Here is a 26,483-nt window from a genome sequence, read left to right as displayed (position 1 = left end):
ATAACCATTTAAATAAATAAACTTGCTATTACAAAATTCGTTACATGTGCTGTCAGATGCGGGAATGAAGATAATCGATAGGAAGACAATCTTGCTATGAAAATGGTGAAAAATTAACCGATTTAAAAGTAGCCCTACAAACGTGCCTCTTTAACACTTTGATGGGGGTTGTTTTAATCTTTAGGCGTATGTATGTAAGGATGAATGGGAACGAAAATTAAATAAATAGAAGCAATAATCAAAAGACAAATTTGTTTGACTACCGTCATCTGAACCTTGTGAAGAAGAAAGATAGTTACCCCTTGCCTAAATTCGTCCGAATCATTGGACACGCTTGCTGGGTCAACGATATTCTTAACGTTAAATATCAAAAGTGACTACTGGCAAGTGGATTTGAATTCTAAAGCTAAAAGAAAGACGCCATTCTTCATCGCGACATGACTATGGCAAGTAGGAAGAGGCCGAGAACATCTTAAGGGATATTCAATAGGACGGATTAATTTAAATATCGACCAGTCCTTGGACGTCGCCGGTAGTTTGGTCAGGAAGAAGGATGACTCAATCGGTTTCTTGTGGGCTACCGTCATCTGAACGTTGCGACGAAGAAAGATAGCTCCCCCTTGCTTCAATTCCTTGCAATGCATTGGACACGTTTGCTGGGTTAACGGTATTCTTAACGTTAAATCTCAAAAGTGGCTACTGGCAAGTGGATTTGAATCCTAAGGTTAAAAGGAAGACGGCATTCTTCATCGGGACAGGACTTTCGTAATTTAAAGTGATGCCGTTAGGTGTATACAACGCGTCAGTCACATTCGAACGGCTTATGGAGAAGAATCTGATTATCAACAACAATGGGAAGGACCATACAAAATCGACAAGCGAATAAATGATATCATCTATCGGATTAGATATGCACCGAATGGGAAACCAAAAGTTGTCCATTTCAACCGATTGACTTCATACAGTGAATCACGAACATGTTTGGATAAGAATTATGTAAGCTCGGTGTCCTCTCAACGATTTAAAAACCTAGTTGATATCCTCAAGGAATACTCGCCGATTTATTGTGTGGCCGAAGACTGAAATATGGGCCGCTGAGTAGCTGTGTCTTTTAAAAAAGAATTTGATCAACGGAGTTGAAGGATCAAATCAAAAATGGAAGGAAGGCAGGCGAGAACCGATTTATCTATTTGTCACCAAAAAATAATCGTTCTAGATGACCCACTTACTGCACGTTATGGGATTGTTTAGTGATATTAAGTGATATTAAAAGGCCGAATTCAACTAATATAAGCGGAACCTCAGTGGAGGCTTGGCATTGAAAAAGGATGGCCATGATTCTGAAACGTTCCTTTTCGAAGACGAATTATCACAAATCCTGAAACGTGAATTGGAAGAAAACAGTAAAAGTTTGGAAAATAAATTGGAAGAAAACTTGGAAGAAAATAGTAAAAATTTGAAACGTGAATTGGAAGAAAATGGTAAAAGCTTGAAACGTGAATTGGAAGAAAACGGTAAAAGTTTGGAAAATAAATTGGAAAAAAAATTGGAGAAAATAGTAAAAGTTTAAAACGTGAATTGGAAGAAAATAGTAAAAATTTGAAACGTGAATTGGGAGAAAATAGTAGAACTTCGGAGAATAAATGGGAAGAAAAATTTAATAAGAATATTCAAGAAACAGAAGAGAAGATAAAAGTGCTGGAAGAATTAATTTTTAATGGGAAGACAAAACCAATCGAAGGGGAGTAAAACCACCAACGTTTGACGGAAAGTCCTCATGGACCACATACAACAAGCAATTCGAGGAGGCTACTAAGGCGAATAACTGGGCACCTGCAGAAAAAGCTACTGCGTTGACCGTTGCGTTTCGTGGAGATGTGTGTGACATTTTCAACACCCTTTCCACGGAAGAATTGACGGATTCTGAACAGTTGGTAAAACGATTAGAGTTGAGCTACGACGAGGCTCATTTAACAGCGGTGTATCACATCCAACTGAAAACCCGTCAACAGAAACCAAAGGAATCCCTACAAGAATTCGAGGTCGATATTGCGAGACTGTCTTGACTGGCCTATCCTAATACTGCAGAAGAATTGATGGAAAGGTTGGCTGTGGAGGCATTCACTAATGGACTTTCGGACACTGACACTCAACTCAAGACGCTAGCTGATGCATTGGCTGATGCATTGGAGTACGAAACTTTTAAACGGGCCTATAGCAAAGAGGGAAGGGTGCGACTACTGCGTGAAGAAACTGATTCGTCAGAATCTTTACTAGAAACCGTCTGCCAAATCATCTCCAAGTTCGATAAAGAAACTCAAAAGCTAAGATGTTAGAATTGCGGCGAACTAGGTCATACGAGGAGGCAGAGTAGGAAATGTACTCCTTTCCCAAGTATTCGACGTTAACAACAGGTAAATTCTGAAACAGTACCTGTTGAAATAAGTGGTGTGATTGACAGATATTGTAGGAATCTAACCAGTGAGCAGAAATGCAAAGTGCAACATCTACTTTGTCAGAATGCCGACGCCTTTGAGACCGACAAGAGTGGTAGGGGAAGGACCAACATCGTAAAACACAAGATCAATACCGGTAATGCGCAGCCTATTCGTCAAAGACCTAGACGATTGTCCCTGACCAAAAAGGAAAAAGCAGAGCAAATAATCCACGAAATGCAGGAGACCGGCATAATTGAGCCATCCTCAAGTCCATGGACATCATAGGTAGTATTGGTAAAGAAGAAGGATGGGACTCGTTTTTGTGTGGATTACCGACAGCTCAACAACGTAATCAAGAAAGACAGTTATCCACTACCACGGATTGATAACACCTTGGATATGCTTTCTGGCTCGAAAATGTTTTCAACACTCGATTTGAAGATCGGATACTGGCAGGTTGCTTTAGGTGGCAGTTTACAGTTATGCCTTTCGGGTTATGCTATGCCCCGGCGACGTTCGAAAGGTTGATGGAGAAAATCTTGAGTGATCAAATTGGAAAGACCTGCTTGCTATACTTAGATGACATCATAGTGGTTGGAAGCACCTTTAGTGAACACCTGCAGAATTTGCAAGCGGTATTCCAGCAGTTACGTGCGGTTAATTTAAAACTCAGTCCGAAAAAAAATCCATCTTTTCCGCGAAAATATTTCTTACTTGGGGCATGTTGTATCAGCGAAGGGGTGGTTGTGGATCCAGAGAAGATAAAGCCGTGAAGGAATGGCCAGTGCCTGGAAATGTCCACGACATAAGAAGCTTATTGGGATTGTGCACGTATTATCGTCGATATGTTTATGGATTCGCCAATATCGCCAAACCTTTGACACGTTTAACCGAAAGTGAACGCAAATTTTATTGAGATTCGGATTGTGAAACGGCATTTGTAACTTTGAATCAGGCTTTAATCACCGCCCCCGTACTGGTATATCCTCGGCCCAATAGAATGTTCATTTTGGACACCGACGCCACTAATGTGGGAATGGGAGCCGTTTTTTCGCAGTTACAAGATGGCCAAGAGAACGTAATCGTCTATTTTAGCAAGACCTTTTCAAAAGCCGAAAGAAACTACTGTCACTAGGCGAGAGATGCTGGCTGTAGTCAAAGGTATAGAACATTTTTACGAACCGATCATGCAGCTTTAAAGTGGCTTCTGAATTTCAAGAATCCGGAGGGCCAGGTACCTAGATTGATTGAGAAGCTACAGGAATATGATTTTGACGTAGAACACTGCCCTAGAACAGGACACAAGAATGCCGATGCACGTTCCAGAAGATCTTGTCAAACAGACTGCAAGCAGTGTGATCGAATGGAAAAGAATGAAGAGGCAGTGTGATCGAATGGAAAAGAATGAAGAGGCAATTCGACGCGTAACGGTAATCGATGACGAGTGGTTATCTGAAAATATAAAACACGACCAAGAAACCGACGCGGACTTGAAGAAGGTGATGGAATGAAAATGGGCTCAGTGGGTCTCAATGGTTTTGGAGGATGGCATCCTGAAGCGTGTTGTTAAAAGTCCAGATGGAGAGGAAGATAGGAAGCAACTGGTTATTCCTCGAAACAAGGTTAGAGAGGTGTTGCAGTATCTTCATGATGGATCATCTTGTGGCCATTTTGGAGTGAATAAGACGCTTGGGTAAGTTCGAGAGCGATTTTATTGGTGAACTGTAAGGAAGATGTCAAGAATTGGTGTAAGAAGTGTACCACCTGTAACAAATACATCGTGGTCGTTATAGATTATTTTGCCATATGGGTTGAAGCCTATGCTCATAGTTGAGGAGCTGATGAAAGAGTTGATCAGTCGTTTTGGGGTGCCCTTGGAGTTGCACTCAGACCAAGGAAGAGATTTCGAATCGGCTATATTCCGTTGAATATGCGAGCTCCTAGGAATAAAGAAAACTCGAACTACTCCACTGCATCCACAATCGGACGACATGGTTGAGCGAATGAACCGGACCTTCATTAAATATCTCTCCGAGGTAGTGTCTGATCACCAGAGGGACTGGGACCGCTATTTGCCTTTATTTTTTCATATGTTCACGAAACGACTAGCCAAACACCTGCCAGTATTCTTTTTGGAAGGGAGTTACGACTACCTTGTGACCTCAAATTCGGTTATAAACCAGGAGATGACTTGTCGTCGTCGCCGTGGACTATCACCTAAGTTCCGAATTAAGAAAACTCGAAATGGAAAGCCGAAGGTAGTCCATTTTAACCGCTTGGCTCCATTCACCGGTGCAAATGAAGAGGAGGCGCGGGCAGGATTATTAAGAACTATTCCTTCTGAGCCCACATTTGAAGAGTTCATGAAGGAAGGCCCCCATGTTAACAGGAGATTTGGAGTGACGCAAGAAATCCGACGAGACCTCTTTGCTATATCCAAGGAATATTCTCTGGCCCATTGCGTTTCAAAGGATCTCAGAATGAGCCGTGGTAACGCGTCCGAGTTCAAACGCAGATTTGGCGGTTTGGAACATCTTGAAGACCAAATACAGCAGGGAAGAAGACTGTTGTACCTGCCTGACGGACGACGCGATGTCTATTACCTAGTAACTAAAGGAAGATGCTCTGATAACGGACGCTGTAATGGAACTCCGCGGATATCTTCTGGAGAATAACCTACAGAAGCTGGCGACAACAAGAATCGGACCAATCATGAGAAGACCGTGGACTGTTATTTTTTTCTTGGAGCAGATGCCGTGAAGGTGAGAACTGTAGATTCCGGCATGATCCTGCGAAACGGAAAGTGAAAATGTTTCGGGACGAAACATCCTTAAGAAGGGGACAGTATAGCGAGTAGTGTGTTTGTATGCGATCGGGCGCACGCGTGTGCTTGAACGGCTTATCGATTCGCTAACTAGCCGCGGGCGCCATTCTGCATGTGCGCCGTATTTGTAAATGTGTGTGACGTACCTGCGTTCTGGGAAAGCAGTTCAACAGTTCAAAGAAAAAAAGAAAGTATCTGGATGTTTCGAGAAGGCTCCGGAAAGTAAACAAAAGAGTATTTAAAGGAAGAGGCGATCGCCAAGAGGGTAGTAGAAATAAATTGACCGTTGCAGAAATGAGTCGAGAAATAAATTGACAGTGATAGCAGTGAATAGTGTTATATCAACAATAGTGTAAATAAATAAAATAATTCATCACCTAAGTTTAGTAATAATTTAATAGTGTTTAATGTTCCTTAATAATTAGTGTNACATTTTGCTTGTACACTGAGAAACATTACGAGTATCCACCCTTTTATAACTTCTGACGATCAATTGTTGTTTTCCCAAGTTACTATAGCATTCAAGGAAGAACCTTTCTAAGAAGAATTTAAGCTGCAGTGCAAATTATAATACATGTAGGTACTTATATTTTATCATTTTTAAACTGGTGTACTTTTTTACAATTGTTCAATTTCTAATTTTCTCATTGCCAGCTATTTATTTTTTAGTAATATTTGTGGAAGTCCAGAGAAGGTTTAAAAGGAGAATAAATATGAAAGTTGTTACCTATCTTTCAGATTATTTGTCACAATTTAAATTTTTTTTATTAATTATAGATTCCTTGTGTTTGTTTTAAGTTTATTTTATACAAAAATTTAGGTCTTTTATTTATCGATTGAGGCAGTACGAAGTCTGCCGGGTCAGCTAGTATTAAATAAAATCAAAATTATTTACACTAGAACACTTGTGGTAGAAAGGCAATTTTTATATTTATAAGCATAGTTAAGCTTTAGTTAAGTTTATAGTTTACTTATTTTAATAGGAATGTATTTAAAACTGGTTTTACTTACGTAAGTACATTTTTACTGCTATCAGCATTTAGCATTGATCTTGGGGCAGTGTAAAAGTGCGGTTTCATAACTACGGGACTGTAACGATTATGAGGCAAAGTGAAGTACTTTGATGTATTTCTACTTTCAGCACTTAATAATGATTGGTTATCTGTTTCTTCTCCAGCACTATCAATTTCTCTGCCATAATTTCTTTTCGATGGAAAATAGCTTTCTGTGAGAAAATACTTTAGTCTCGAAACTGCCTCTCGATATGCAGTATCTGCATAGCTTGGCCTTTTTTTGTATTCCATTTTATTATCAGCGGTAGATCGCCTGTAAATTGTAAACCAAAAAATAATTGTTGTTTTAAGATATTTTCGTTTAAAAGATACCATAAAAAAGATTATAGAACTATTTGCGTTTCTATGTTCCAACGAAACAAGCAAAAGAATATGTACATTTTTGGAAAACATAACAAATTGTATGTGAAGATTTAATTATATGTGTATTTTACTGGAATGACATATTAATACCTTTTTTATCGAGATGATTCCACACAGTTTTTTTTTAGAGATTATAGATTTAGCTTCGATTTTTCAATGAAATAAAATGAAACTACACTTATGTTTACTGATAGACAAATAGCAATTGTCTAGTAAAATAAAGTATGTAAACTGTTTTTTTATTAAAATGGTCATTTACTTATGTTTTAAAAATATATAAGTTCTTTAGAAGAATAAAATATATATGAAAATTAAGAAAAAAAAAACAGTTTTCTGTTATAACAGGAATTGGGTTGTCTGGGAAATTTTTGTAATATTAATTGTCTCGAAAAATAATTTAGAATGCAGATACATTAATTTGGAATTTATATTGTTTCAATATCGAAAGATACATTTGAATACAGAAAGAAATAAATATTGGATGACTGATTTCACTAGTTAATGTCCCAAATAATTTACTTTGAGGTTTTCAAATGAGTAATCGTAAAATATTAACGAATTTATTATACTCTAAAAACTCAGTTCAAATACAATGTACATATAGGGTTACCAACTCTCCAGTTTTAGTCCAAAGACTCCAGAAAAATTAAGTATTCTCCGGATTCCATTTTATAAAAAATAATCTCGTTTTTTTATGAAAAAAAAAATATTGTTTATTGGCAATGTTCTTATTGAATGTCACACACAATGGAGTTTATGATATAAAGTGAGCTAGTGAACGCTGTTATTTTGTATTTTAAATACTTGAATTTGTATTATATTTGTATATTTAATTAGTTAATCTACTAGTTGATCATTTTTTTAATTATCTAAAACGAATAAGCTTCTTTTTGTATATTTATATATTTATTAAATGGATGTCTCCAAGCATATTCGAGACTTTCTAAAATGTTGAGTTGGTAACCCCATGTACAAAAACATATAATGAATGATTTTGAACCAACAAACAATAAAAAATATTTTAAGAATCACATCCCGATGAAAAAGCACTGATCACTAATAATTTAAATGAGAAAAATACTTACAGGGAAATAAATTAGTAGATATGTTGGATAATACGTTTAATGTTTATATATTTACATATACGTAGCAAACCCTAAATGCATCTTGTCGGGGTTGAAATTGTACTGAAAAAATTGTACTTGAACTGCATAAGCAGTATGTAGATATAGTTAGAGTAGGTAGGTATTTGGGCTAAGACAATCAATATTTCTCCCTTTTGTGTGTAGTGAGACAATTCTTTTCGATTTAATTATATTTTGTATTTATATGACGTAGACATTATATCAAATTAGTTATTTCAATGGGTATTCAACAGAAACTATTTGTTCTACAAATATATTAACCGTAGGTTTTCTAATAATAAAATAATTTTCTTATTGAATAAATGGGTATTACAAAAAAATATCATACGTTTTAATTCTAATAATATCTATAGTAATATCATCCGTTAATAAATGCAATAGATTAGTAATACTTTACCGTGACTTCTTCTTCTTCTCGTACCCCTGCAGACCAATAGGTTTAGCCAAGTACTTTGTTGAAAATAAGTTTTTAACGGAACCAAGAGTGGGTCCCAGCCCGAATTTGTTTTTCTTTTGAGAATTTGAACCAACACCACTGTTTGCCAACATTTTGCTTGTACACTGAGAAACATTACGAGTATCCACCCTTTTATAACTTCTGACGATCAATTGTTGTTTTCCCAAGTTACTATAGCATTCAAGGAAGAACCTTTCTAAGAAGAATTTAAGCTGCAGTGCAAATTATAATACATGTAGGTACTTATATTTTATCATTTTTAAACTGGTGTACTTTTTTACAATTGTTCAATTTCTAATTTTCTCATTGCCAGCTATTTATTTTTTAGTAATTAATAAAAAATATTAAATAAAAAAAAAGTAAATGAGCAAAGTTACACCGTACAAACCTTATTCCTGGATTAGGAATATGCATAATCAATGATTCCTGTTTTCCTGTTTATGAAACTTTTGAATCTGGTGAAAAATTAGATTGAGTTGAGACATTCTTGATTAATCTAATTCTATAGAGCTCTAAAAGGGGGAAACGACTTATAAAATTTTAAATTTCATATGTGTAGGTATTACTTTTTGCTTCCTTTCTAGTTGTTTGAACTTCCCGGGGCTTTATACAAAACGTGGCTTGGATCAAAATATGGCGGAAATATACAACATTTGCAGTCCTTTAAATAAAGCAGTGTTAAACCTTAGATGATGATTTATTTCTAAAATATACAATCGTCTCACTAAGAACAACAGATTCCATTATGTGTAGTACATATTTGGATATCAATACTTGATAGGGTGGTGTGCATCTTGACGCAGGATGTAGGTAAGTATCTATGCACGAAGACGTAGAGATCATTTATGTGGCTGTAGATGGAAGTAAGGTGGATTATTGTAAAATGTTGATAATAGCCTGGAGGCATGCATTCCAAATCAAAATAGACCGCCTTAAAGGCTTATCATCAAAACACTTGTTTTTTTCTATTCGTAACGGATATTAAAGTAACCTGCACAGTGACTATCGTTAAATTACCAACCTAGATTAATAAACTGTGACCAATTAAGAGCCAAGAACCACTGAGGACAATTAACTTCTTGAAGTCCTACTTTGATTCATTATGCTACCTCCTAGAAGGTATTTACATAAACATACACTCAATGATTGTTCGAAATTCGAATCCCGCGCTAGAAAACAACCTTTGAGTCGTCTACCAAAATAATTTCGGTAAAGGTCTAGATATGGCCCCCACCCTCGAGGGAGTGAGGGTGGGGGGTCGAAAGAGGGGGTCTCCCCCACCACTGTACCATAAAAAATTCGTGGCGGTCTCACCCCCATAAAAAGTTATGAGGGTTCAAAGTTAATAAATATGCCAATTTTTATACATTTCTAGGCATGTAAATATTTATATAGTTATTCTTAAACAATATTCAAAAGTAAAACTAATGAAAAATACATAAAAATATTGAGAACGTTATATAAACATTATTTAAATTTCTTTATCAAAAGGTTAGGTTAGGTTATGTTATCGGGTTTTGTTCAAGTGACCACCCTCTTTCGATCCCCCACCTCCGCCCGCTTAAATATAATTATTTTATTGAATTTTATTTGAATTATAGTGTATGAAAATTGTCACCCCATAACTTTTTATGGGGGTGAGACCGCTGCAGATTTTTAATGGGGTTTTACTCAGGTGACCACCCTCTTTCGATCCCCACCACCCCCATCCCCACCCCCGAAGGGGCCATCATCTAGATCTTTATCATTATTTCTGAGTCACGCAAAAACGTCTGGCATTTGGTGTATTTCATTTACAGTGTTCAACGCACGGTTGTGGAAATCATTAGCGTTCTGTACTGGCGTTTAATACACATCCTTACAAGGAATGTGTATATTGCCGGTTTATCTTAATCTCTGTACCGTATTTAAGACGGTTTCCTGCTGAGGAAGTTCGCTAGGGATATCGATGACCGTACAATTCGAGTGTTGCATTGATATTGAATTCACATTCGTCGTAAATCAGTATCATATCACAAAGTTCTGCCGTACTAAACGTTATTGTAATAACTACTGTTCTACGCTGAGCTACTGTCTATAACTGCAACTGACTGCATATATACAAGCTTACAACAATAAAAGAACAACGCACTATAGGTTGACTGTAACTTAGGCATCGTCAATCATACTTAATCTGATCTAACAAGTAACAAACAATGCATAAGCATTAAAATACAAAATAAACACAAGACGGATGCTCCTAATTTCTGGCTGATAGAATACGGAACTGCACTGTCTCCTTAGATCAGAGCCGGGCAAACTCAGCTCTTTTGACTCCCTAGTGCTCCTCAGGTATAGCCAAGGAGCTTCTCATTGATCCTGCGAGTGCGAGTGAGATGATTCTTTCCTTTTCTTATCCCTTCCATTTCGTATGTGAGAGACCTCTTCCATAGTCAAACCCAATAGTATTGCGAACGAAAATTTTCGTAGGTATTATTTAAGTTGCGAGAGAGGCTTCGCTCTTCTACGAGATGAAGGGGCTTGATATGGCAGTGGAAGGGAGAAGAAAAAGAGAAAGCAATATGGGTCGTTACTGCTTACTCTCTCGTACTCATTGATGGGTATGGAGTGACTCAAACTAACCTCAGGTAGCGGCTCCTACGAAGTTAAAGTTTGCCCGGCTCTGCCTTAGATGATCCAGTAAAGCTGTGAAACAGTCAATTTTCAGTCCACCACCTTAATTTGCTTGTTTTATAGTGTCCTATCACCTTCTACAAGCTCTCTATTTATTTTAGAAACACCCTGTTATAGAGGAATTAAAGACGCCAAAATGAGTAATAATAATAGTTTCCATGATGTCTTCTGCGAATTTAGGGGAAACTTTGATGCAATCAAGATTTGACAGCTACGAAGGGCAAGCGACTTTTGTACTTTTCCCCCAAATTGAAAGCGGAGTAGCGATCAGGAGTTATGCTTGTTTTAAGGACACGATTATCTGATTTGAGTACCATAACACAGTAACGTGGCTGTTAGATAATCACATTGAATTGTATTTGTGGTTTGTGGATAGGAGCAGGAGCTAAATACTGTAACCTTGGGAGAATGTAATGCCGATTTTAATGCCAGGTACTGAGCGGAAAATATCAAAAAACTCGGAGGATTAAAGCATGACTAATATTAAGGGTACCACCATCTATTCGGCTTATTTTATTTTAACGTAGTCGTATTTACCTTGCGTTTCATCTACCATAATCCATAGGGATTTGTTCATTAAAATATAATGCAAATCGTAGGCTAAGCTACCATTTCATCGACAAGCTTGTTAGGCGTCCAGGATCCGCTTCTATGGATGAGGCTTTTCTAATCCCTATTCGGCTTGAAAGGTTTGATCGACCAAAATCTAACACTCCTTACTAACACCTGTGGATACTAATCACTACTACACCAAGGATTTCTTTACACTATAATGAAGTCACTGTTATATTGTACGAGGTCGTCCTGTACCGAAAATAACAAACTCAAAGAATGTCTTAAGGAAGAAAACAACAAGAATGAGGTAGATCCGGGGATTGTTAAAAAACAAAGATACAAATTTAATAAATTAATAAATAGTCGTACTCTTATTGATGCTATTTCACCTACACTAGCAGAACTATAAGTCCATTAGATTACAGCTAATTTCACTCCTTCGGACATCTATATGTAACTGTATTTGGTAGATATGATAAACTAAATTTAAGCAAAAGCTTTTTCTATTACTTTTATTCCACAAAGTAAAAAATTAGATTATTTCCATTGAAAGTTGGAGGTATAATTACTAATTTTTTCCCAAAAAAAAAAGAACAACTTTAGGGTGAAGGTTTTTTAATAAAAATGTATACTCTACTACCAACATTCAAACATTGTTTAAGAAAAGATATTAGATTATTAGCTAAGGGTGAATATTATGTTACATTGATAATGCTCCGCAACACCTACAAAAACCTGATTTTCTGAATTTATAATCTCATGATTTTTGTTTTGTTAATCATTTTTTTCATATTTACTGAAAATGTTTTAGCTCTGAAGAAGTCTTATCACCTTTAAGCGAAACGTCAGTGGTACGTTTAATTAAAAAAAAAACCTTCACTCCAGAGTTGTTTGTTTTTTTATTTAAAGTTGGAATGTAATTCTTGCTGGCATTACACCCTCATCGTCAGTTCTTGCAGAAGTAGGTACGTAGTCTCAGCCTCAATTTCTGGTTTCATTACTTCACTTTACGTCCCCATCATTTCTTACAATTTCATTTCTAGTTTAATATCTCTTTCTTCTAGTTTCTTCTTCATCATCCTAATTTCCCATTCTTCTATTTTCTTTTCCATCTCGTTTCTGATACCATTTATCTATTTCTCTATTCTGATATTCATTGCTTCATGTACGTTTCTTATTTCTGTTTTCGCTTTTCGATTTCTTCTAAAAAATTTCATAACATCATTTTTCTCTCTTCACTGCAGTTTCTGTTAAGGTTATTTACGATTCAGAAAAATTGATAAAAAAATTTCTATGACGTCAAATTTGTTCATGTGTATTCTGGAGCTTTCCAGTGATACATGGTTTGTGAGGGTTCCTTGCAGCCGATAGAGACATCCAGAAAATTCGGTGAATCTTCGATGGCATCGAATTAGTTCTTCTTCGAGAGCTTTCCTACACAGCTTTATACCAGTTTAACAAATACTATGAAAAATCGTATAATAATATCGTCTTCTGATGATACGTCAAAATAAGAACAAGTACACATTTACTAGCGAGTGTTGCAGTTCTTGAGCCAAAGAATTGGCCAAAATCAAGTGATAGTGAAGTAGAAACACAATTTGGAGATGATGACATAAGAGGTTGGTATTATCTGTTCCATCTCAATGATGTACAAATAATTTGTGGCTTGAGGTTGTACAAAATTAATGGTGGAAAATAAGAAATTCCTGATGATTTGAAACCACTTTTGAACATCACTGCATTAATTTCAACAAGTGAAATTTTGCAAAAAGATAAATTAATGTTGCGAGTTTCATTTTATTTCATTCTTTTTCAACAAAAAACATTGGACGCTTTTAAGAGAAACGCGTTCCAATTTGTAAATAAGTTCAATTCTAACCTCGCTGCCAAGAAAAATTTAATGTTAAGTTCGCCATGATGTGCGTAGATGAAGATGATTATATAGCAAGGTGGAAGAGTCGTTCCACTAAGAATATGATTGATCACAAGAAAGGGTTGTCATAATAGTATGGTTATTTCATTTTACAACAACTAAATATGCAACTGTTGAACAATATGGTTTTTGGTAATGGTATGATGGAGACGGATACGACGGATACGGTAATTCTGCTGACGGGTGGTCAATAAACGACAATGAAGGAATTGTGAAATAAGAAGAATGGAAAGCTTGATGGCGATAGACATTAAAGGGTTTTTTGTGTTTATCAGGGACAGTTCTAATTGTGAAGATTTTTAACCCGTTTAAATGTAAGAATATGAAAGAGGTAAGGAAATCGCAGCGAAAAAACTAAAACGTTAGATTTAAACAATCCCTCTGTTTGTATTAAAGGTCCATCCCTCGTGTACTAAATCGATCTTTAATTATTACATTTATTTCGTTGGTGCAAACCTGTGTCTCTTTGCGTGATTTGAATTTATCTTTCGGAGACACGCTATTTCCTCAACTCCATGACACGTACCAGTATACGTACATATATTACCTAATATACTATTGTCAGTACCTACTGTCATATAAAAACAAATTTAGATAATTCTATATAATTTAGTTAATAATTTATTGACAATAACTTACCTACGTAAATAAATAAAAATGATTCGCTAAATGTGTTGCTAAGCGCAAAACTCGAAAACGGCTGGACCAATTTTGATATATTTTTTTTTTTTAATATTCCTTGAAGTCCGTGGAAGGTTCTTATGAAGAAAAAGATTTGAAAAATTGCCCAGAAATACGTAAAAATTTTACTTTTCTTTTACCATACAAACCACAAAGTAAAATTAATTAAAAAATTAAAACATCTGTCCCCAGCTGTTAAACATTCGACGTCAATCAAAACAAAACAAAGGCGCGTAAGGATTCCCTTTGACATGTTTTCAACTTAATTAGGCTGTATGGTTATTAATCTATGCCTGCCCAAAATAAAGTTCCAAAAAAAAGGGTTTTCGTATTATCAAGGAAAATAAAATTACTGGTTTCTTGGTTGTTTTTGAATTTGCGTTTCTCTTGTTAATTTATTATTCCTGTTAATTTATTCATTTTTTTTATTGGACTTCGACAAGTCAATAACTTTTCACAGAAATGTAAGCTTCATGCAAAGCTGGGAGCCCCATGCGTCCGGGGGGGCGTGGGAGGCATTCTGGATTCGCGGGGAAAAGGAAGAGAGCAGTATGAATGACGACGGCGACGAACGAGAAGAAGCGCGAGAAGGCGGCTAATTACGTTTATTTCATTATTAGTTGGTTGTATTCCGAACCTTTTTAATAAATATATCTGTTGGTATTTTTTTGAGGAAGTGAGTTTTTAGAAAGAAGTCTGCCGGGGCATTTAGTAATTAATAAATAATTAAATAACACAATTAAAATAATAGCCTAACTTATTGTATAGAGAACATTAAAAATGGCTGGGAACATTTACAGTGTAAACGAAGACAGCAAACCGCCTCACCGCCCTGCCTTACTTCTAGTGATTCCTTGATCGATCTTTAAATTCAACTTCACTTATTATTATTGATTCCGCTATTTAAACGATTGCCAACTGATCTACTAACCCAGTAGTAGGCACTAGCTCGCAATCTCCGACAAATGTGTAATTAAGACGTATTAACTTTGTACTGGAGACCAAAATATCTGTACAGTAAGACCCCGCTTCATCAAAGTAGAGCGTAATGCGCACCAGCGCTAAACGAGGCTATCTTAACATGTAAGTAATGGGGTTAGGGGAAGATGGATAGAACATTTTTATTATGTTTTTGGAGTGGTAAACTAGTAGTGGTTAGGCCTGTTTCATCAACATTAAAAACCAATTCTGGAGAATAGCTCCCTTGTTTAATTATTGTTTTTAATGTTGCTGGGAATTCAGCCACCACTTTCGTATCACAACTTGCTGCTTCTCCTGTAATCTTTATGTTGTGAAGATTATTTCAATGTGTAAATCTATTAAACCATCCTCGACTAGCAACGAAAATTTCACTTATGTCACTTGCCTCAACCTGAATGAAATTAATAATTCTTCTAGCTTTGTCCATTATGATAGATTGGCTTAATGGCATATTGCGTTCAATTTCATGGTCAATCCATACAGATAGTCGTTTTTCCATTTCCTCTATAATGTTATTTCTAGAACGGGTAATTCTAGTTGCAGAGCTTGACGTAATTGCAGTTGCCAATGACAGTATTTTTTCTTTATTCTTAAGAATTGTCCTTATTGTTGAAGTTGCCAAATTCAATGCAGCACTAATATTTGGAAACCTAGCGCTGCACACAATTTCGGGGATTCACCTGGTTGAAATAAAAGAGCGCTAAACCGAAACAGCGCTAAACGAAACAGCGTTAAGCGGGACTTACTGTATTTCTTTTTATTATTTTAGGCATACATAGGAAAACAAATGTATTCGTGTGTATATGCATATAGTATAAAAGGTAAACACATTACATTTTCCAAACAGAAAGCTTGTAATCAAATTAATTTAGACTTTATCTAATTGATTGATTCTTCTTTTACTTGACGGAAATTCAATGTACTGTATAAACAAATCACTATGTTTAAAAACTTCGGTAAACTTATATCAAATCTTGATAATCGTTCTTCACAACAAAAGTCGAGGGCACGTAATACTTCGTCTATGAATCGTTGAAATGTTTGACTGGCGTTGCGTAAGCCGAAATTTATAAACGGAAATTGGAATAATCCAAATGGAGTTGTTATTACCGTTTTCAGAATGTCTTCGTCCGCAACCGGAATTTGATTGTTGCTCGAACCAGGTCAATTGTGAAGAATTTTGTTTTGTTTAATAATGTATGCGTAAAATCTCTAATGTTTCGGACAGGGTGTCTGTCGAGAATAGTTCTTATGTTAAGTGAGCGATAATTTCCGCAAGGTGGTAGTGACGATACCCAAAGTCTGGAGGAAGGGCGAGCGATGCTCTGTTGTACCACTGCCTCGAATTTTCTTTTGGCTGCTGCTAATCGGTCCGGAGCTAGACGTCGTATTTTGCAAGCTACGGAAGGACCAGGATTTTGTGTTTATATAATACCTTATTGAATGCTTGGGGTGCATGAAGAGATAGTTGGGGCGCAGTAGTGATGGAAAATTGCTTGAGTAGGTATCTGGATGTGGCGGATTTGTTATCCGTGATGATTGTTATTCAGGGTTGATTGCAACCAGTCACCACCTCCAGGTGGTGAGCAGGGTGAGCTGTTCCAGGAGACGTTGATTTTTTGCATATATGAGCAATTGATAGTGTTGACATCCGCAATTATAAATCGCCATGAGAAGTTTCTGCGTAGGCCTAAGTTGAAGGACAGGTTAAGGTAGCCGTAGGTCGGAATAATGGTGCCATTTGCTGCTTGTAACATAAATGATGGCTTTTCACGTGGACCAGGTGTTAGAGACTTCGGATATATGCAGATATCAGCACCTGTGTCGACTAGAAATTGTAGGCGTGTAACTCTGTGCATAACGAAAAGGCGACGTTGTATAAGGCGGATATCACTCATCGGTGCTAGTGATCTCCGTTGCGGCTCTCCGACCGCACTGTACATGGAGGGACGCACTTGAAAGTTTCGTTTTCGAATCTGCGGTAATAATAACACTGACCGTTTGTCCTATTGTCATTATTTGTGCCGCACTTTCCAGAAAAACTACGAGAACATGATCGAGATCGCGAAGGTCTTGCCATTCGTCGTCTCATGTCGTTGAGGTCAATTTTGAAGGAGTTGACCATCTCTACCAGGTTTTGTATTGTGGGACCATTATTAGGGGTTACATTGGCTATAGTGTGTCCGTGGACCGAGTCAATGATGCTATCGGCAATTTCTGCGACGTCATCCAGCTCCTTGTCTTTCATTGCGGCAAGGATCGCCTGGATGTGGGTTGGGAGGCGACCAGACCATATAGTTCGTAGAAGACTGTCGGTGATAGTGGCACCGCTTAAACTACCAAGATGGTTCAGGAATTGAGAGGGTTTACGGTCGCCGAGTACCTCTTTTTCGAGTAGCTGTTTTGTACGTGCCTGTTGTGAAACATCAAGTCGTCGGATTAGCTATGCCTTGATTGTGCTGTATGGTTCTTCCTCTGGAGGGTTGACGATGATGTCACTTACCTCTGCGGCATATCGACGATCAAAATTACCAAGTACATACCCAAATTTGGTAGCTACCGAAGTTTGGTCCCAGTTCGATGATTGACCTAGTTTTGGAAAACCGGCAGGGACGATAGGAAATGAAGCTTGCATACATGTGCATGTATCGTACGTAAACGAATTATATACTATACGAATTGTTCACACAATCAATTAAGCATTTTTAAGGTATAATTCGATTAAGTATTGCTGTTTCAAATCGTTGCTATGTGTCAAATAAATTTGTTTAATGCGAATTAGTAGGCTTTTATTTTTTTAAAAACGAGCTCTCTCGATTTCGAATCTTAATTATATCTAGTTTTACGTACAAGGTGCAACAGACATCACTGCAGACTTGCAGGAAGCATTAGGGCGCTACGAAACAAGAAAATTATGTTAACGTTTTGTATGTTCAAAGGTTCATGGTTTTTGAGAACAACGTATTTAGGTAAATTCAATTCCGACCCTGGTTAAGAAATACAACGCAACGTCGTGTTCAATCGGCTGGTAATTAGCATCAGTATTGTATTCTTTTGTATTAATTTGGTCATACATTTTTTGCTTTTATTAGATTAGATTAAGTGCGACTCAAGATGTTTATGTTACATCATCATCATCATAAGGTCGTTAGTCCTAAGACTGATTGGACACACACTTCCACTCTTTCCTATCCTGAGCTAACATTCGCATTTCCCTACAACTAGAACAACCCAATCCTTAACTATTTGCGAACAGTAATCTAATCTATCACACTAGACCTTCATGTCTGAGAAGGTGATGTACTACCCTATATCGACTATTTCTTATTGACTTCCATAGAGTCCTCTGTTCTCCTATTATTTCTAATACCTCTTCATTTCTAACCTTCTCTATCCACGATATCCTCATCATTCGCCTGTAACACCACATTTCGAACGCTTCTAACTTTTCTTTTCCGCCGCGCCCCCACCGTCCATGTTTCGCACCTTTACAGCGCCGCGATCCACATATACGCCTTTACCAATCTTTTTCGAGTTGTTACATTAACCGTTCGTGAGCATAGAAGTAACTTCTTTTTATTGAAGGCGACTCGACCCTGCGCTACCCTCTGCTTTATATCCCTACTACTCGTTCCGTTCTGACTTATCTGACTTCCTAGATACCTAAAATCGGCTACTTCTTCTAATTTTTCGTCTCCTATATTCACTCTCTCCCTACTTTTTCTTCCTTGGCATACTAGTACTTTTGTTTAACTTTTATTTATTTTCATACAGTACTGTTTTGTCAATACCGCTTCCATTTTATTTAAAGATATCTCTAAGTCCTCCTTGCTAGATGCTAATACTGCTATATCATCTGCAAATATAAACAATCTTTTGTCCCTGTATATCTATCCCTACAGTTGTACTGTCTTTAATGATGTTAATCGTGTCTTCGATGTATAGATTAAAAGTAGCGGTGACAGTGTACATCTCCTCCTAATATGGTCAGTATCACGTTCGTTTATAATCCTCTGGAACATTCCCCGTCTCGTAAATGTGACTAACTAGCTTAAATATGCGATTTCTAACCTCTGCATGTTTTAAAATTTCCGCCTGTATCCCATCTACACCTGGCGCCTCGTTATTGTTTAAGTTTTTTAATGCTACATCGAACTACCTTCACACTATCTTCCTTCTCTAATATGTCTCCTAACTGATGGCCTGTGTATAGGCTCTCTAAATATTCGTTCTACCTATCTGCCATTTCCTCATTTTCCATCAAAATGACCCCTGCCTCGTTTCTTATATTATTACTACTATACCCTAAGTTCCTTTTAATTATATTATACGCTTCATCGGTTTTAATTACTTCAAACTTTTCTTCTACTTCTTTACACATCCTATCAATCCACTGTTCCTTAGCTGCCCTACACTTCCTAATTATTTCCCACTTTATCGCCTTTATCTTTTTTACCCTTCTTCGTCTGTCCTCATTTGTTATCCAGGGTTTCCTACTTTCATTTTGTTTAAGACCTAGTATATCTGTAGCTGCTGACTTTAGGCACATTTTAATGCAGTTCCATTCTGTCTCTATGTCCCTGGCATTCGTTTCTCTCGTCGCCTTTAGTATTTCGTCTGTCTTTTTACCTAGCCTGTCGTTACATTTCAGCTTTTCTCAGTCAAGCGGTCTCCTACATTCCCTCTTTTTCAGAATTTTCAATTTAAGATTGGTCTACATAACTACTAAGTTATGATCTTTATCTATATCTGGTACTGGATAACTCCTACAGTTCTTCACTAGATTTTTAAATCTTTGTCTAATAAGTATGTAATCTAACTGATATCTCCCTAAATCACCTGACATCTTCCACGTATACTGCCTCCTAACGTGATGGTTGCATAAAGTATTTGTTGACGGTTAAGTTATGTTTATCGCAAAATTCTATTAGCCTATCCCCCCTATCACTTCTATTACTAAATCCAAAAGAACCTACTGTTCCCCCCACTTTACTTTCACCTATTACTGCGTTGAAGTCTCCTACAACTATTAAGGTTTTCCTGTCCTTTCACTAAACGTAACACGTCTTCTGTATCTGTATAAACCGCTATCTTCATTACTGTAACATCATGTAGACCTGTACTAATACCGTTTTTACCTGCTTCAAGTTTAATGTAACTATAACTATCCTTTCGCTTTTCTGTAAATAACTTTCTACGCTCTGCCCTATCTTCCTACGCATTACAATTCCTACCCTCGAATTACCTTCCACCTATCCTGTATGTATTACTCTAAAATCTCCACTCCAGAAGTCTCCAGCTTCGGACCAACGGTCTTGACTAATACCTACTATATCTAATCCTTATCTATTCATTTCTACTTTCAAATTTTCCAACTTCCCTACTTGTCTCATTGTCCTAACATTCCACGCTCCAACTCATGAAATATTGCATCTAACCCTATTACACTTATTGATGACATCCACCGAGGTAGTCAATGCCAGGACATCCGAAGGGGGGAGTAATTCACGTTCGGAGAGCTTTACCCCAGAGGACGCCATCATTCTGTTTCGGTGAGTTTTACTTGGGATATCATAATGTGGTGGTTTTCCGTTGCCTTCCACATCGCAGTATTGTGTATGAGAGTGCCATACCGATTTTCGTGATCTCTGCCACCCTGAGTACTGAAAGAGCTTCTGACCTCTTCAGGGTCTTGTTTTAGTCTGGTTTCTCTTTAAAAACCCCCCATTATGGTTGAACCTATGGTCCGGCTCCCTAAATCATCGAGACTCGCAAGCCGATCCACCCACTCTAGTTTGTACAAGAGTTTCGTCAAGGTTCAAGTCCTGTCGGATCAGGTTTATGTTGCAGCCAGTTGTTTATTCTCTTAGTGTTTTAACCTTGCATTTAGTCAGTCGAGTGCAGTTCAAGAAACTAATTCAGCAATACAATATTAGAAATTGGAATAGGTCAGTATGTCACTGTAGAGCAGTTGTTGTAGCATGGATGTGACATTATACTTATTTACGAATTTGAACTATATCGCAGCTGTAGAGGACAAAATCCTTCATTTCATAGAAGACAACATCCAAAATAATACACGCGAAATTGCAGGGAACGTTGGCTCCTCTCATGTCATAGTATAGCATATTTTAGAGAAATATCCTTATCATCTATAATGAGTGCAAGCCTTGCTTGAAATTAATCTTCAACCGCGAGTGGATTTGTGTCGGACTTCAAAAGAAAAGTTCTGCAGAACCTAATTTTTTTCATGGGATGTTGTTTACAGACAAATGTTGCTCACGCAGTACTGAATTTTGAATTTTCTTAGTATACGGCAACTCACTTCGTGAATGTTGTCTACTTTATCATCTTGAACATACTTGTCGAAAAAGAAAATACTAAGAATAAGTTTTCATTTTACAAAGTTAACTTGAGAGATGTTGTCTTAAGCTACACGTCTTTCGCATTTACCTAATATAAGTGCAATTGTTCTCAAACGTCCGCAAGTTACTCCTCAAAGATAAAAGTACACTACTTCAATATCCTGTATGCCTGTATCTTTCAATTTTCTTAATTTTCGCATTTCTTTTATAATGTTACTTAAATGCCTTCCTTCTTTCATTTCTTTTTATGAAACTTTTTCATTTTTGTAGTGGTAGAGTGCTAGTGTCTCCCAATTTTTTTTTTGATATTTAGAATTCACAAGCAGTTGGTATAAGTGAAATTTTTGGACTATCTATTCTATTATCTCTATGATTTTGACATTGAATTAACCATAGATAAGGTATATATATTTCTTATTTATGAAATTAACCATATGATCATAAAGATCATAAATTAACCTACAAAACACTGGCAGACTAATAATGTACATTGGAGTTTATAGTGTTTACTCTATTTTATGAGATTTTATAGACAAATGCCTCCATCTGGTAAAAACAAAAATAGAAAAATTAAGTGTGCACCTTCATTACCTAAAACCGATCATAATTTGAAGACATACTATACATGCACATCAAATAACGATCAAGAAGAACTTAAAAGGGAATTTGAAGTTGAATTATGTTGGTGTATAGAGCAATTGCAAAAAGCTTTAAAAGCTGGAAAATTAAATAAAAAGCAGGGTCAGTTTACAATACAATAATTTACAATTACTTTAAATAATGAATATAAACTAAGTGTATAATTTTAGTTCAAGATCATGTTAAGGCATTAAATACTTTAATGAGTAGTACCACACCAGTACCACAAAAGAGGCAAGTAATGCGTTTGTCTTTTGGTGATTACAGAGCAAAAATGGTTGCTGAAGAAAAAAAGTATTCTGGTAATAAAAGTAGCATAAAATGTCAAGTTACTCTTATATATTTTACAAATTACAGGAAAAATCAATGCAAAAATTGTAACAGCAAAGCCTGATAGTAAATCAACTTTTGTAAGAAAGTCAGTGTTATTAAATGAAGGGGAAAGTTTTAAATTCAATTTTGATGCACTAAATGTTAATGAAGATTCCAGCTATACGCATGATCACACTTTGAAAGATAAAGATCAGAACGTGGTAACGAACTGTAACCATTTTAAATTTATTCCATCAAACAGCACATTCAAATTTTCATTTAATATTGATTAATTTGTAGAAATTATTTTAAATATATGTAATTCCAAAAAAAAAACAGAATTATAACTGTATATATTTTATGTAAAATTGTAGATTACATAAATATAGTAACATTTTGTCACTGTAACAGTCTTGTGTATAAAACATAAGTAAAAATATAGTAAGTATGTTAATTCTCATTAAAATGTCATATACTATATATACAAATATATGTAGATTAAAGCGACTAAATGCAGAAAATTGCATTTACTCATTCATAATGAGATTAAAAGTGTTGCCATTCAATTTTAGCTACCTCTATCTTTCTAACAACATGCACTTCTTTATATTAATTGAGCTATTATTAACAACTAGATGCCAAATTATTTTAAACTGGCTTCATTTTATTTGGTAAATACAGTCTTAAAATTAAGGCACTGCATTACAGAAGTATAAATCTATGATTATTTTATTTGAACTATTTCACAAAGAATTAAAAAAATCAATGTCTTTCCTTTCAACAAATTTATACGCGAGGTATGATTGAAGAACAGATCAGATAATTTTTAGTTTCGGAATAAATACTTTTATATGCATTTATTTCAACAAATCGTTTATATGTAAGCACCAGTAAACTGAGTAAGAGTTTTAATTTATAGTTTGAACTATTATTATTTTTGTGCAATAGGAATATTCACCCTGTCAAGGCATTTCTAAAAATAAAATCGATACTAATTAACTACAAATTACTGGTTTTATCTCTGTGAATATAATAGTGTTTTTTCAAAAAAAAAGCTGTGTCTTTTCAATTAACTTTTTTACAACGACCATGATAGGCAACCTTTTTTAAAATTCAAGTGCCATGTTCAAACTCGCGATATCCTTCAGCTCCTGTAAAAATAACGTCAATCCAAATTCTCATAGCTTCTGGAGATGGAGCCATTAAGTAGTAACATCTTTCGTGGGTTTTTACAATGAACGTTAGCTGAGGATTGGGTGATTTCATAGAGTTTGAATGATCCAAGTAAACTTCTTCTATTGCCTAAAGATTAATTTGCTGTGATGTATTTTACAAATACTAATATATTAAATATGGATAACATTCAAAAGTAAGTAATAAAAATACCTAATGTGCATCAGCTAAACTAATATCTTCAACAAAATGTCTGCACAAACATTAGGAGCATAATATGGTTTTTAATGTTTATTTTGTTATAAACATACAATATATATGTATACTTATAACCATCAATCGCTCAATTTTCCTTAAGGTGTATTAAAATATTTGCTTTTAATATTTAATTACCTGAAAATATGCTCCACCTCGAGGTTTTTTCTCACTTTTGTCGATATAATAGGTTAAAGTGTGTTTGTTCCTATCGAAGACAAACCATCTTCTGGACCAGTTGTTTAGTTTTGAACCTCTCTTATGCAGAAATCCCCGACAACTATAGGAATTTATTAAGACATGGGGACACAAGACTACTTGATGGCCTTAAAACAAAATTAAAAAGTGAATAAAATTTCTTCGAACCTTATTTCTATATAAGACTAACAACTGTAATATACTTTTATTTAAGGTACTACAATCCAAATTGTACACTGTACACTGGCTATAACACTATATTCTGTTTATNACGTAATACAGCATAAAGTGTTTGAATTGTTCGTGTGCATTTTTTTCTTGTTTCACATGATTACATTTTTTGCCAAGCGTATTTATACTCAACTACTAAAAGAATTGCGGTTTTTGAATAAACAGTTGTAAAATTTTTTATTCCTTCTCACGCTACTAAAAATTGCTATAATGGTGAAAATGTAGAAAACAAAAATGCGGGTGTGAGAAACGTGACGGTGGCACTGACTTTTGGATTAAGTTGCCACCGTTGTACTAATAATTACTTAATTGGGCATCCTTTTGCTGATAACTGCAATATTTCGTTAATTTTATAAGATTCTTCTCAATATTCCTGTTTGCATTTGCAAATTGCTGACTACAAACATAATATTCGGTACTTATGAGTACCTTCATTATTTATTTTATCATTTTCCATACAATATAGCATGATATGTTTCTGAAATAAGTGCAGAGCTTTATAGTGTCAACTAGGTGCAAGAGGGAATCGCATAAAAATTTTGCGTTAAACTTGGAGCTTGGTCGTTGCTGTGTTTGCTGGATGACAACGATGCCTTCCTCCTTATACTAAATTGATTCTTTTCTCTTCTTGCAGTAACGCTTTTATTCTCTTGAATTTTCTTAATTGATTCACTAGCACGTTCTCTCATCTCATCTCGTTTTTGGAATTTCAATTATTTTTTAACTTCTGGATTTATAACTACATTCTTGAACTAAACAGTAATTAAAACGACTGAAAATTAGTACTTCTTGATGGAAATTTAAATATTGTTGGCACATATGGAGTTGTTTATACCATGTTTCGGGTTTCCGGACAGTTTACTGTTAATGGAACAACAACAATGAAATAAGAATTATGATATTTAAACGTTTAACTTCCTCATTTTCTCTAAGTGCACCAGTTGCTATAGTGGTATTAAATATATCTTCATTATTGAAGTAATTTTTAAAGTCGACGTAACCGCTATGCCTCGATCAGATATCAAACGATTGCTTCTTCCGATTGTTTATTATGACCTCTGTGGCACTATTGTTTTTGTTGAGTAGAGCCAATCAAGCATGCATAGATTATAGAAAAAACATTATATTTATATCTCTTTATGTGATGGGGAGTGGACCCAGATAGTCAATATGATATGTATTTAAAATACAGCCCCGTGTGTCAATTGGGTTTAACCAGGCTTCTGGCTTGTCTGTTTTTCTATTGTATTTGCCAAAAATGCAGTTAACGCAATTTTTGATCACCTCTATCTTTGGTCACATACCTATCAATCAATAATCTCTCTTTAATAGCTTTTCTGTTCGAGAAATGTTCAAGTGACCTTTTTCATATACAAATCAAATAATGTTCGATTGTAGACTCTTTGACACCACTATTAATTTTTTTCTATTATTCTTTTGCAACTTATCATCTTTTTGAGATTTCCTAAATTGTGCCATTATCTATAAACATCTATAAGCATTACCTTTGGCAAAGGATGACGGCTAAATCAGACTATCAACGTGTCGTATGCACTGTCCTGATCGATGTTTCCCAACACAATCGTAACTTGTCGAATGAGTGTCCATCGTGCAACATGGGCGCGTGCGTTCTTTTTCTTTAAATTCATAGTAAATACTCTGATAATTGGTAATAAATCTGGACTTAATTCCAAGCAAATGTACTCGGATTTTTTTGATAACCTTCAAAATTGATAAAATCTCTAATTCATAGCTGTGGTATTTTTTTATCACGTTGCAATAAAATTGCACCACATCCTTGAGCTGACGCATTAGTGTGAAATTGTTTCGGCTTTAGGATTATGTAGGTTTGTTAATCAGCTTCCTTCTGACCAAATTGAAGTATTTATACTACGTATTAAGTCAGTCACGCTTATGTCGCATAGTGGGGCCGAACTTTCTAAGGTTCTGAATACCCACTAATTGTTTTAATCTTCTCCTCAGACATCACTTTTACATTCTCCATTACTTTAGTATCTATGCACAAGGTTACTACTCTTTCAGTTTATCGTAAGTCCATATTCACTTGCTATCTTTGGTACATCCATGTATATCAAAAAGCATATTATCTATATCTTATATATCAATTTTTCGAAAAATTTATTGTAACACTCAATTTTACGTTAAATACTTAATACAGGCAAC

The 26,483-nt window shown here is 35.7% G+C and overlaps 3 protein-coding genes across 3 annotated transcripts in view; 1 reads left to right on the top strand and 2 right to left on the bottom strand.

Moving 5' to 3' along the window:
- Positions 1-17,640, bottom strand: part of LOC108737552 (myosin-9) — a 39,815-nt gene extending 22,175 nt beyond the window's left edge. The window contains exons 1-4 of the mRNA XM_025975591.1: positions 17,630-17,640; positions 17,204-17,462; positions 8,241-8,404; positions 6,274-6,588 (exon numbers count right to left, since the gene is read on the bottom strand). Of these exons, the coding sequence (XP_025831376.1) occupies positions 6,274-6,588; positions 8,241-8,404; positions 17,204-17,462; positions 17,630-17,640 (749 nt within the window). The remainder of the gene's footprint in view (positions 1-6,273; positions 6,589-8,240; positions 8,405-17,203; positions 17,463-17,629) is intronic.
- A 4,271-nt stretch (positions 17,641-21,911) lies between these two features.
- On the top strand, positions 21,912-22,852 carry LOC108737527 (UPF0488 protein CG14286). Its single transcript, XM_018470400.1, has 3 exons — positions 21,912-22,232; positions 22,301-22,432; positions 22,488-22,852. The coding sequence occupies exons 1-3, from the start codon at positions 22,010-22,012 to the stop codon at positions 22,733-22,735; spliced, it is 603 nt and encodes a 200-aa protein (XP_018325902.1). The 5' UTR covers positions 21,912-22,009; the 3' UTR covers positions 22,736-22,852.
- LOC108737526 overlaps positions 22,784-26,483 on the bottom strand; it is a 43,285-nt gene continuing 39,585 nt past the window's right edge. The window contains exons 14-15 of the mRNA XM_018470399.2: positions 24,009-24,196; positions 22,784-23,744 (exon numbers count right to left, since the gene is read on the bottom strand). Coding sequence (XP_018325901.1) covers positions 23,556-23,744; positions 24,009-24,196 — 377 coding nt within the window. The 3' untranslated portion in view covers positions 22,784-23,555. The remainder of the gene's footprint in view (positions 23,745-24,008; positions 24,197-26,483) is intronic.

The sequence above is a fragment of the Agrilus planipennis genome, unplaced genomic scaffold (assembly GCF_000699045.2).
Source record: "Agrilus planipennis isolate EAB-ADULT unplaced genomic scaffold, Apla_2.0 scaffold139, whole genome shotgun sequence".
Classification (NCBI taxonomy): Eukaryota; Metazoa; Arthropoda; class Insecta; order Coleoptera; family Buprestidae; genus Agrilus; species Agrilus planipennis.
This window is presented reverse-complemented; position numbering and strand designations above follow the sequence as displayed.